Consider the following 14,055-nt stretch of genomic DNA (forward strand, 5'->3'; position numbering starts at 1 on the left):
ACATCAAAAAACTCCTTCTTTAACTGAAACTCACCAGACTTGCAGTAGATAAACTCCCAAGTGAATTTCTTAAACTAGCAGCTGACTCCATCTCATACCCAGTTTCAGTACTTATTAATCGCTCCATTATTGAATATTATGTACCTATCCTATGGAAAATCTCCCATGTTATTCCTCTGCACAAGGGTTGTTATATCTAAATATAGACCCATTGTCATACTGTCACCGCTCATCAAAATACTTGAAAAATGCATTCATACACAAATACTGTCCTATCTTGTAAAAAATAACCTTCTCTCCAAATCTTAAGATGGTTTTAGACCAAAACATAGTACCAAAACAGCCCTATTAGGTTTTTCAGACACCATCTCCCAGCATAGTAATTGTAGCAACCTTGTCTCTTCAATTGTCTTGGACCTATCAAAAGCATTTGACACTGTGTCCCATCAAAAACTTCTTGAAGATTCATCATCTCTCCATCTGTCATTACCATCAATTACCTGGTTTCATAGTTATCTATTTGACTGCCAACAAGCAGTTATTTGGAAAGATGAGACCTCTTCCCTTCTTCCTATTAGTGTAGGAGTCCCTCATGGCTCTATTCTTGGGCCTCTGCTCTTCTCCATTTTTTTGCAAACAATCTTAGCACAGCATCCACACATGCTACGATCATATAATATGCAAATTATAATACTGTTATCTGTGCAGCCCCTTCCCTCATCGACCTTTTATCTAAAACTCAGACTGCCTTCTCTGACATTGAACTGTCCCTCAAAGAAAGACATCTCATAATGTTGTTTTTCTTTTGGCTTTTCCCGGTTAGGGGTCGCCACAGCAGAACACCGGTCTGCTAATGATTGGCAGTCGATTTTTTTATGGTGCCATGGTGCCAGCCTGATGCCCAACCTTCAATGAAGGCATGCCCATTTAAGCATGTCTTTCGAATGTCAATTGACCGTGGGGAGGACATACAGACTCCACACAGAAGGCGCTCCAGCCGAGAATCGAACAGGAGAACCTCTTGCTGTGAGGCGACAATGCTACCACTGCACCACCAAAAGACATCTCATAATAAACCCTAAAAAAACAAAGCTAATGATATTTCCTAGTAAAAAATCCACAGTTCCTCTTTCTCCACTTCACATACTCTCCTCTAACAGCACTATAATTGAACCCGTTGACAGCGCAGTTGATGTTACAATAGACTGTGCCCTAAAATATGATAAGCACATAATCCTTACTGTAAAAAAAAGTGCATATCAAGCTTGGCTGCCTCTATAGGTCCAGAAAATTCCTTACCACCTCAACTAGACAAGTCTTAGCCAAAACATATCGTCTCTCCACTTTAATTTATGCCTCCTCCATCTATACTAATCTTAAAAAATCCAAGCTGTCCAAGTTAGAGATAACCGACCATAAAATTGCTTGCTTTGCTGCTGGCCTCTGAAATAGAGCCCACCACTGTATAGCCCTGAAACAACTACGGTGGCTGGAGCTACTAAATCTTCTCACTGTTAATCAACTCACAATTTCTCACAACATCTTACATCAACCACAAGCTTGCCCAGCAGTAATGAACCTAGTACAGCCTTACAATTCACCCTGTTCCCTCCACTCATCCAGTAAACTTCTTCTAAAACCTAAGAAATGCTTCAACTCTTTTGGTGACTCTTTATTTGTAAATCAAGTTGCAAAAGTTTGGAACAGCATTTCCCAACATATACTAAATACCTCTGCTACCACCATATTCAAACTCCTTCTTCAAGAACATCTAACTATTAACTGGCTTTGCTCCTGTATTTCTCCTGAATAACTTTATGTTTTCTCACTCTTCACTTTGCCTTCACTCAATCCTCCTATCAGATCTCCTGTTAACCTTTTCCCTACCTTCTTCACATTACTAATTGTTCCTTTTTAATTAATCTCTTCTTACCCTCCCCACTTTCCTTTCCACTTTTTTACACTGCCGAGGAATATACAATGTATCTGTCAAAAATGTCTTGTTGTATTGTTAATCTCTGTATGCTTTGTGATTGCATTATTTTTTTTGTTAATTCTGTTAATAATGTTAATTCATTTTATTGTGTGTGTGTATATATATATATATATATATATATATATATATATATATATACTGTTTATTCTGTATATTGCTATTTTCTGTTTTCGTATTTTATATACGTGTCATTTCTTTTTCTTGGGGCTTTCCCCCCAGGCCTCCACTGAAAACAGGCTGCTAGACCAGTCAGACTATCCTGGAAAACAAATGTAACAAATGAATAAAATAAATGGATAGATATGTTTTACTCCTCTCCTAATATTAATTTTTGTCCCGTCCACCCGTTCATCATAACTCTCAACGACATTTTTTCATAACATTTCCTAATAATATTAGGTGTTTCTTCTCCTCTCTCATAAGCTTCTAAACCTTATATCATAGCTTTGTGACTAAAGCTATCAAATGTTTTTTCTACATCAGATGCTAAGAGTCTTATTTCCATTTTCTTTCAATATCACCTCAACCTCTTTTACTATTAGCATGTATTTTACCTCTTTCCTTTTTATTCCATTAATCCTATCTCTACCACATTCAAAACTTTCTGCATTCTTTTTTCTCAAAATTATTTATAATTATTTTATAATCTGTATTACTTGACATTATTGGTCTCTGATGTTGTATTTCTTTTTTTCACCCCTCTTCCCAATAAACTGAATTACTCCAGTACACAATTCTTTTTTTATACCATCATTTTCCTTTAACTTAGCACCTTTAAGGATATCATATTTTCATATTCATTCATCTCCTTGTAGTAACCATGCCCCAATCCATCCAGTTCTGATGCCGACCCTTCTCTTCCCAATTTTATTGTCATTTTTAGTTCTTCCATTCTAATTTCCTCTTCTAAATATGCTCAAAAAGCCAAAATAGAGCTCTAGGGTTCTGAATAGCACGGAAGTTGCATCTACGTCCAATGTGAATATGTTAGGAGCTAGACCAAAGGTGTCAACTCTTTTCCAGTTCTCCCAGTCCCGGTGAAGAAGAAGATTCCATCATCAATTGAACCATCCACTATATTACCAAGGCGCCAAATGACAGAAAACTTCTGTATGACTACAAATGGTGACTTTTATGTTTGTAACTGCAATGTTTACAATTTATCTAATACCTTTTTAACTGAAGCAGAGTATGTTTTAAATAAGAGTTTAATGTTTGTCTGTAGTACGGGTCAACATTTAAGTGATTTAATTACTGAACTTAGGCCGTTTGTGAGAAACCTTGAGTTAAAGAAAATGTTTGGTAATAATGATGTAATGCGAACTATCGAACCCAGACAACCCAGTATGTTCAACACTCCCTTAAGTCCAGTAATTGAAACATTTCTTAAAACTTGTGAAGCAGACTTGATGCAATTTTTTAATAATAAGCAGTGACATGTCTTTCATAATTTAACCAAGGAACAAAAGCAGGCATTACACTCACTAATAGCTGACACTGATATTAACATCAAGCCAGCTGATAAGGGAGGAGCAGTTGTTGTGATGAGTACTAATTTTTTATAATAATAAGGTTTTAGATATAAATAGCTCAACGTGCCCGAGTACAACAGAATCCACTGGTTAGGTGAAATAACTGGTACTGTAATTAAAAAATACTTTATTTTAAAAAATCAATAAAATTTCAAGGTTTAGCGCTTTCATCTAATATAACTTAGACTTCATCATGTACTGATGAAGTCTAAGTTATATTAGATGAAAGCGCTAAACCTTGAAATTTTATTGATTTTTTTAAAATAAAGTATTTTTTAATTACAGTACCAATTATTTCACCTAACCAGTGGATTCTGTTGTACTCAGGCACGTTGAGCTATTTGTATTAGTTGGGTTCGAGTTCCTGTGGATTTTTTACAAGGTTTTAGATATGCTTAGTGATAATACTACATACCAGCGCTTATCACTCCTGGAAGCAACAATGATTATTAATAGGGTTAAGCGTGATTTTTTAAACTTAAAAAGTAGCAACCAGATCACGGAAAACACCTTTAGATATTTGTGGGTGGAACACCTCGTAATACCAATCTTTAAAACCTATCCTAAAATACATAAAGATCTTCAGGACCCACCCCTACGTCCCATTGTTTCTGGTAGAGGGTGGGTCACAGAACATGCCTCCATCTGGATAGAATCTCTACTCAAGGGTAGCCTAAGCAAAATATCTAGAGTTTTGAAAGAGACAGCAAATTTTTTGCAGTCTTTACACTCTTATCTCTGCTCGATGACTGATAACAGCAGATGTTTATTTGTTTCTAAAGACTATGGGTTAATGGCCATACAAAGAATGTTAAGCAAAGATACTGGTTTAACACCTATTCAAGTTAATAGGATTATTGTATTGTTGATTTGTGTTTTAAGTAATAATATCTTTATGTTTGCCGGTGGTATATATCACCAGAATGGGGGGGGGGGGTAGTCATGGGTACCCCCCATGCGATCTCATATGCCAACCTTGTGTTGGCATACTGGGAGAATCAGGTTATATTTGACAACAATATGTTTAGATGGCAGCAACAACTGAAGTATCATACAAATTTTGTTGATAACTGTTTTTATTATGGGAGGGCACTAGTGATGAGTTATATGACTTTGTAGCCTACTTGGAGACAACACCAGATTTTTTTGAGATTTAAGGTGAATTATTCTGGTAACAGTATAGATTTTCTAGATGTTCATTTAACTAGAAGTGACCATGAGTTAATTGACACCATGCTATATAGAAAGGACTGTTGGCACAATGCGCTTCTATCCTATGATAGCATGCATCCTAGGCATGTGTTTGGTAAAAAAACTAAGGGACAGTTCTACAGAACATCTAGGCTATGTGCAAACGAAATGCGTTTTAAACAGAAGTCACTAGAGTTACAGCATACTTTTCAAGAGAGAGGCTACAAGGCTGATAAAATAAATTAAGCTTATCAGGAATGTGCAAACAAAAGATGAACTAAGGCTAAACCTTGGTTTTCAGGTGACACAACTGACTACCAGAATAATACAGGGACCCTGAGACAACCCTTAAGAATAACTTTGAAGTATAGTGACAACATAGGATGTATCTGTGATATCATCAGGAAAAACTGGGGTATATTACATGCATATGATTGATTAAAAGAAATTATAACTCATAAAAAACTGTTTTGCTTTAAATGAAACAAAAAATAAAAGATCTGCTATGTAATGAGAGATACTATAAAAGTAAATGGATTATAGAGATGTGTGCACACAGACCACCTGGGGTGATTGGGGTTATTCCAATTAAACCTGCCCTCAAGATGAGGAGGACTCAATATTGACTGAGATTGGCTACTCTGTGTTTTAAATGTGATTCAGTTTATTTGTGAATTGTCTGATGAAGCGTACTTCACCCGAAAGCACTTACGTTGAGTGTCTTAATAAATAACTGGTATTTTACAGGGTGGTGGTTCAAATTTTGTTATTATTTTCTTTCGAATATGTTGTTACATCAACAGACTGTTTTCCCATTCTTCCTGTTTCACTATTTACTCTGCCACTTTCATTTTACTTATAAATGTTTCTACTACCTCCATAATTTCATTGTGCGTATCATTTACCTCATTTTCATCCCATATTTCCTCCATTTTCTTTCTCTCATTTTTACTCCTTTTCCTGAAAGGATGAATCTTCTTAATTTCCTTATAAAATGTTTTCCTGTATAACATAATTTTTACTTTCTGTAGTCTTCATATACACACACACAGACACACACACACACACGCACGCACACACACACACACACACACACACACACACACACACACACACACACACACACACACACACACGCACAATAATTTCTGTTTCCCTTATTCTATGACTTCCTTGTTCTATCTCTTTCTTGCACCTCTAGTATTTCTTTATACTATCTTTTACTCATCCTCTTTCCTAATTCCAAATATACATTTTATACTGTTTTTTACATAATATACACTATGCCTGCTCATTATAAAACAAGTTTTCATCATTGTATGCTCTTTCAACAACTTTACACTTTTAGTTCAATATTCAGTTAATCTTGTAAAACTTTTCCTTTCTTTAATTATTTCTCTAACTTCTCTTAACCTAGCCAATACTGCTCTATTATCTAAATATTACGCTACCTACACTCTTAGTACGTCTTTAACATCTTTTGAGTGTATTATATAGTCAATTTCAGTCTTAACATTTCAATTGCTATATTTCCAACCTCTTTTCTTTCATGCCTTTGAACCCCCATACCTTATTACCTATCTTAACTTTTAATGTTTTCTTTTTCCTTCCTTAAGTTACAATTAAAATCACCTATCATTATTACAGACATATATGCTAGTGCATACTCTTTTAGTTATTCAAAAATGTTTTTGTTATATTAGTATATGAATAAATCAAGATAATCGTATACACATTTCCTCATTCTTATGTCACATATTGCAATATTAGTTCCAGAAATGGTAGTACTATCTAATATTACCTTATCATTATTTACAAAAAGACCTATACCTGAATGAATCTAACTTCCTACAGACATTACCTCCTCCCTCATAAACATTTAATTACCTTTCTTTTTTCTCCTTTACTATATCTAGTGTCCAGTAAATAAAAACATTGTTATTCTTTTACACAATTTAACCACTAAAAGACCCCTTATATCTTTTAATATCGTTTACATCCAGTTCTAAAATATATTGTCCTTTTCTGTAATTTTCTTACTTCCATTATTATTTTTGTTTCCTTATACTGAGCTGCCTCCCACTGATATTCCATCTATGTTTTGATCATCTCCCAAATCTTCCGTTTTTAATTGCGTGTGCATACCTATTTTCATCTTGTATCTGAAAAGACTTCTCCTGAAAGATTAAGATTTTTTTATTTAACCCCTCATTTCCTTCTGCCATGCCATTTTTCAGCATTATTTTCCTCTATTATCACTTCATCTGAATACTCACCTTCTGTTCTTTTCCTTTCCAGTAAGGGACAGTCAAACCAAAAATACCCAAGTGTTTCCCAGTCTCTGTACACTGGTTAACAATTTTAGCAATATCCCCTTTGCCCCACATTGCCCACATCTTCTTTTGTTACAGTCAATTACTAAATGACTTTCATTCCCACAAAAAGATCTGGGCTGTGCTTAATACCAAACAAATCTCCTCTTCCATTCACAGCAATCATGTTTGAAATATTTGTCACAATCTACATTTACTGTTACCCACACTTCCCTTTCCCAGTCAGGACATTTCTTTCATCAAATATTTTTTGACATCATGCACTTTACTACCTGTTGTCAAAAAATATTCAGTTCATGTGCATCTATGTCAGAAATTGTGAAGTAAATGCTTATTTTTTTTCTTTAACTAGAGTCCTAAACTTTGAAAGAAATAATCTTTCCATGGTGCTACCATATACTTTTGTCTGCCTCAATCATTAATCTTTCCAGCAAAGCAAAGTTCTCAAATGTCACTTAACAGACATTTTTATCACCTAAAAGAATTAATGGTTTTATGTTTTAACCTTATATTCAAATGGCAAACTATACTATCTATGATGTCATAGTTATGTATAATATGACATAACTACAACATAGTTAAAATGTATATGGTTTTACTCCGCTCATCACAGGCCCTACTTCTACTCACAATAACAAATCAGAATCAACCCTAGACTGGATTTTATTATCCCACCCCCAAAACTATTCTAACACTGGAACACTCCCAAACATCCTAAGTGACCACTTACCAGTATTTACCCATAGAACTCAAACTCAACTACCCAAAACACACTGCTTTAGAACTTCTAGAAACCTTGCCCAACTCAATCAAAACACATTCATAAATACCCTAAAAGCTCAGAATTGGATCCCAGTAAGCACCCTACCTCTTGATGATGCTGTAAATTATTTTAACAAAGTCTTTCTCAATACACTAAATAGTCTAGCCCCCATACGCACCAAAATGACAACACTTAACCATGCCCCCTGGCTCACAAAGCAGACTAAACGTGCTCTCCTTTCCAGGGATTGAGCCTGGAAAGAATGGCAGTAAAATAGGAACCCACAAAATGAATTCAGCTACAGACAACTTCGTAACAAAGCCAAAGAACAGGTCATAAAGGACAAGAAATACTATTTCTCAACACAATTATCTAACCAAAAATACAACACAAAAAGTTTAGGAAATCTGTGTTTGCTCTTCTTAATCCAGGTACCATTCAAAACCCAACTCCTTTTCCTGACAAAGACCCATATCAATTACCCATATGTTTAACTCCCACTTTATCAATACCAGCCTAAAATTAGTCACTCATCATGAAAAACTAACATACACTCTGATAATCTAAATATCCCTCTGAATCTATCTCAAGACAATGCCATCTCAATTTCATCTTCTCATATTGAGACCTCCACCAACAACCTTTCAGCTCCTCCATTCACTATACAGCTGGTACCTACTTCCCTAGTTTCTAAACTTCTAACCAAACTTAGACCATGCTCTCTCTCAGCAGATAATCTCCCACCTAAATATCTAAATATAAACCCGCGGTGGTGGAGCTGCGGTAGCGTTGTCACCTCACAGTAAAACATTATCCGGTTCGATTCTCAGCTAGAGTGTCTTCTGCGTGGAGACATGTGTGAATGGGTGTACCTTCATTGAAGGTTGTGCATCAGGCCTGGCAAGCCAGTACGTAAAAATCAACTGCCAATCATTAGCGGACCGGAGTTCCACTGTGGCGACCCCTAACCGGGAAAAGCCGAAAGACACAAACAAATACTAATAGACCAATCAGTCTCTGAATCGTATGTTCCCCAGTTATTGAAAAATCCATTATTACTCCACTTCATAAAGATGGTAACACTAATGACATCTCATAAAGGTGGTAACACTAATGACCTCTCAAACTATTGGCTTATCTCAATACTCTCCCCACTATCAAAAATCCTACAAAAGTGCGTGCAAACCCAGCTCCTAAAGCACCTCTCTGACAACAACCTCCTTGCACCTACCCAACATAGCTTTCATCCAGCACATAGCACTACCATACCCCTAATGTCTTTCACCAGTACTGTGAATAAAGCCTTAGACTCTGGCCAAATAACTTCAGTAGTCCTATTGGACCTTTCTAAGGCTTTTGACACATTATTACACCCTAAACTGTTGCAGCAACTCAGAAAACTAGGCTTCTCCCTAAATTCTCTCACATGGTTTTCCAGCTACCTAATTCACAGACAACAGTTTGTCAGATGCAAAAATAAACACTCTGAATATCTGGCCAACAACTCTGGTGTTCCCCAAGGATATACCACAGGGCCTCTACTTTTCAATATTTTCATTAACAATCTTTATACTGCCTCCCAACAAAGTAAACTCATCTAATATGCTGACAATTCCATCATTATCTCCTCCTCTAGAAATTTCTCTGATCTGCTTAGGACTACACAAGATGCCTTTACAGCCACACAATCTTGGCTAAATGACGCTCAATTACTACTGAATCTAAAAAAACTAAGCTCTTAATCTTCTCAACCAAACCACCAACTCTAGACTTTAACATTTACTCACAAAATAACACTGAAATCGAAGTAGTAAATACAGCTAAACAGCTATGTATAACCACTGTTGACAAACTCACCTTTCAGCAACATATTCTCCAGAAGTGCCTTCTATCAAATCATACCATTTAAACACATGATATGATTGAATAATAGTCATGGTTTAGGTATTAAGCATGGTGTAGTAGTGTCATGGACTTTACTATATCATACTTTTCACAGATAATTTCCAACAATACAAGTGTCATAAAGCTATGCTGAACACATTCTTTCCCCCTGTGTGAATACAAGCATAAATATCTCTTGACTTACAGAAAAAAAAACATTCCACAGACAGATTTGCAAAAACAAATATTCTGATCAGAACATTCTTCAGTCCATGTCTCTGTAAGATATTCTTAGCATTAATACCTGCTGCTATTAATTCCTCATCAAATTTATAATTTATTTTTCTTTAATTCTTATTTTATTTGTTTGTTAACCAGGTAAGTCCACTGAGCACAACTGTCCCTTTTCACTGTTAACCTGGAAGCACTCTGTGGTTAACTGATTTGCTGAGAGTCACACAGTAGGCAAATGGAGTCAAAAGCAATCAAATCCTATACCCTTGACTACAGGATAATAGTTTGCACTAACTTACAGGCAGTCAGTTGACTTGTTATTATTTGCTTGCTTAGAATCAGAGATAACAGCAACTTTTTTTTATCTTTTTTACCCTAGTGCACACTTCCCATTCTTTATTCTATTTGTCGGGGCATTACAATTTCCGCATCTTTTCATCACTTAAAGTCCACCAGCCACAACTTCCATCTAGCCAAACTGTGCCATTCTGCTCTTTAGACTCCTGCTGCTGGCATGTTCTTTGTATCTGTCCATCTATCCAGCTGTCCTTTCAATCGCTCACTTCATCTTTTCAACTCCTTTACTCCTTTCCTGTCCTGGTCCTCAACTCTCACTATATTTCTTTCTTGATTCATTGTGGACAAGAGTGTTGAATTCATCAGGAATCTGTTTCAGACCTGAATCTTTTTAATTTTTTTTTCATGAAATGCGTTTGCTTTTTTCCGGAATAATACTTTTTTGTATTTAATTAACTGAGAGTTCTACAAAAATGTTTCTGAATTTCTCCTTCCTTCTTTGTACATGTCCTTCTGTCCATCTGTTCATGTGTTTATTCATCCATCTACTCTTTTCCATCTGTTTTATACACCATTTCTTCAGGATTATCAGAAGTATATTTCTCAAAACTTTCCTCTTCACACTTCAGATACGGTCAGAAAACAGAACATTAGCTCAGCAAAGGAGGAGCCCTTGAATGGACTCCTTTAACTGTTAAAAGTTAAGAATTTTCACAGTATTCTGCCTAAAATTTCCCTAATTCGTCTACTCCCACCATTCTACTCTGTGAAATATCCATCGGTTAAGTGACTCCACCCATCAACAAAGTATAATAAATGCTTTACTAAACAAATGTGTCCCGTCAGTATATAGAACTGACCTAAAAGTATTAAGATTTAGTCATAGATTCATTTTATCCCTCTTGTTTAAGATGTCAGCAGAGAAGATCTCCTGGCTTTTTCCTCATGGTATCTTGGGTATCCACTACTTAAAATTAGCTATTACCTTTTATTCTGAGTGAGGACACTGCAGAAGATTTTATTTCCAAAATAAAGCAGTTACAACTTGAGAAAAGACATTCAACATCATAAAAGATTTGAAAGTTTTAATAAATAATCCAGATTCCACTGCAACAGCAGTAGTAGAAAAAGAAATATGCAGAGACCAGAAATTGTCGGAGAAAGACAGGACACCAAGAAAGTTCTTTAAGCTGTATTTTTACTCAGATAAGAGTGTACCAGTTAGGCTTAAAGAGCGAATACTCCAAAAATGCTACATTTTCTACAGACTTAACTATAGTGGTATCCCAGCAACATTTATTTAGATATATTTCTTGTATTTAAACCATTAACTTTCCTTCCTGACAGAAGAAAGCAGCTTTTGGAACTGAAGACCTACTTTTCAGAATTAGTGCACCCGGTAACTATTGATATTTCCTATACTTGAAGGAAAGAAGTTGCGAACAAAACATGCAGAATAATTTCTATGAATGTGCCAAAATAATCACATCAAATACATGACTTCAACATATTGATAGAAGAATCCATTTTACAAGTAATCATGACCTCAGTGAAAAAGATGTATTGTTTCATATCTTACTTATCCCAGATAAATAAATTACAAGTTTATATATATATATATATATATATATATATATATATATATATATATATATATATTTTTTTTTTTTAGGAGGCAGATTCTGTCCAACTGGAATGCACTTTAAAATGATGTTACTGATACTACTTTCTCATTTTACTGAAAGTTTACCTAATAAAACAGCTGTTAATTCTTAGCTGTAGCACCCTAGGGGTTATGCTAATGTCATGATGCCCTTAAAGTGGGATTTGGTTGCATCTCAGATTACTTTTGAAGCAGTTCTTATTGCCTTATAATAAAATCAGATGAGGAAGTCTCAGACTTATTTACCATGTAATTACATTATGATATTCTACTGCATGATAATGTAACAGCAGTTAGAGGAGCACACAGCGTTTTCTGACCACTTTCATTACTGTAATGTCTGCATCTCATTCCTTGTAACTTGTGATATCTTACTTTAACTATGACTGCTTCACTAATTTTACATTTTGAAGTTATAATTTCAATGTGCATGGTATTAAATCAAAACATATTTATTTCACATCTTACATCTTCTGCAGCTTGGTACTATTGGTCTTATCTGAGTCACATCTCTGATTTCAAACCTCACCCGTACTTTTAAGGTGTAAAACCAAAGTGTAAGAAAATAGAAATTCTTTATTTCAAAATATGTGCCTCTTCTTGTTTCTCATAGTTATGAGACTTACACTCCCTTGTCATCTTAAAAATACACAAAGGATGTCTAAGATTTAAATTTGATATGTTTTACAAAAGCTAAATGCACTTCTTCTTCTCTTTCGGCTGTTCCCGTTAGGGGTTGCCACAGCGGATCATCTGTTTCCATTTCTTCCTGTCCTCTGCATCTTGCTCTGTCACACCAACCACCTGCATGTCCTCTCTCACCACATCCATAAACCTTATCTTAGGCCTTCCTCTTTTCCTCTTACCCAGCAGCTCCATCCTTAGCATCCTTTTCCCAATATACGCATCATCCCTCCTCAGCACATGTCCAAATCAACGCAATCTCACCTCTCTGACTTTGTCTCCAAACTGTTCAACCTGAGCTGACCCTCTAATATACTGATTCCTAATCCTGTCCATGCTTGTCACACCCAGTGCAAATCTTAACATCTTTAACTCTGCCACTTCCAGCTCTGATGCCTGCCTTCTGCTAGGACAAATAGAGTATCACTTCACCTCGGTGCCTTGGAGCTGATTGAAACCTCAGGTCTTGATTTATGCTGCTACAGCTTGTTATGAATATTGGAAACAACTCAGCTTATCTAAGGCACATATTAGTTAGCTTATGTATTAAGAAATGCTTTTATTGTGTGTTTTGTTTATCCTTATCGATGAACACATTTCATTAGTATAACATCAGAAAGAAAAAGAAAAGAAGGCTAAGACAACCATCTACCATGAAGGGGCATATTACATGCATACTATCAGGTAGGTAAAACGTATAATGTTTTGGGCATGTATGTATGTATGTATGTATACATGTACACATGGTTTACTATTAACTCATCAAATCACATACTACCAATACATGTCTACACTTTTCTATCTTTGTGAGTCAGTCAACTGAGTTTGCCGTTAAATGTGTTTTCAGTGAAAACATGTTTAGAAAAGTTATATGCAAGTGTAATTCAATTTACTTATAGTAAACAGTTTATATATATGTGTGTGTGTGTGTGTGTGTGTGTGTGTGTGTGTGTGTGCGCATGTATGTGCATGTTATGTGTATATCTAGCTACCTCTATATAGATAGATATAACATTTTATACTGTAAATGACTGATCAGACAAACATTACCCTATTTTAAAGAATCAGTGCAGAGTGAAACCATAACATTAGTTAGACATTTTCTGTGAAGGTGTAACATAAGCCATGCTTCACAAGGTTCTTTTTCAATTCTTCAGGACTGCTTTGTTTATACCCACCTTCCACCATGACACTATAGCTGTGTCTTGCTGTACCCTGTGTGTTTTCCACAGCACAGTGATATTCTCCATCATCTACCTCGGTCATGCTGTTTATATGGAGGGTCTTATTGTAGTTTTCATAGGACACACGATCGGCTGGCATCGGGCCATCCACACGAGTCCAGGAGATTGTTGGAGTTGGTCTGGAAATGTAAAATATATATATTAGATTTGTTACAGCAACCAAAATGAGTTAGGACTGAATATGTGGGGAAGTTACACTAACATTTTCAACTTTGCAAGAATTTGGTTTTCTTT

The 14,055-nt window shown here is 35.6% G+C and overlaps 1 protein-coding gene across 5 annotated transcripts in view; it reads right to left on the minus strand.

The window, feature by feature from the left end:
• The window catches only part of L1CAM (L1 cell adhesion molecule), a 2,005,704-nt gene that overhangs the window by 563,799 nt on the left and 1,427,850 nt on the right, over positions 1–14,055 (minus strand). For all 5 annotated transcript variants that reach the window (XM_044080361.1, XM_044080360.1, XM_044080358.1 and 2 more), the window contains one exon: positions 13,756–13,940. In XM_044080361.1, coding sequence (XP_043936296.1) covers positions 13,756–13,940 — 185 coding nt within the window. The remainder of the gene's footprint in view (positions 1–13,755; positions 13,941–14,055) is intronic.

Source organism: Protopterus annectens, chromosome 8.part0, assembly GCF_019279795.1.
Source record: "Protopterus annectens isolate FY-2018-M chromosome 8.part0, PAN1.0, whole genome shotgun sequence".
NCBI classification, from domain to species: Eukaryota; Metazoa; Chordata; order Ceratodontiformes; family Protopteridae; genus Protopterus; species Protopterus annectens.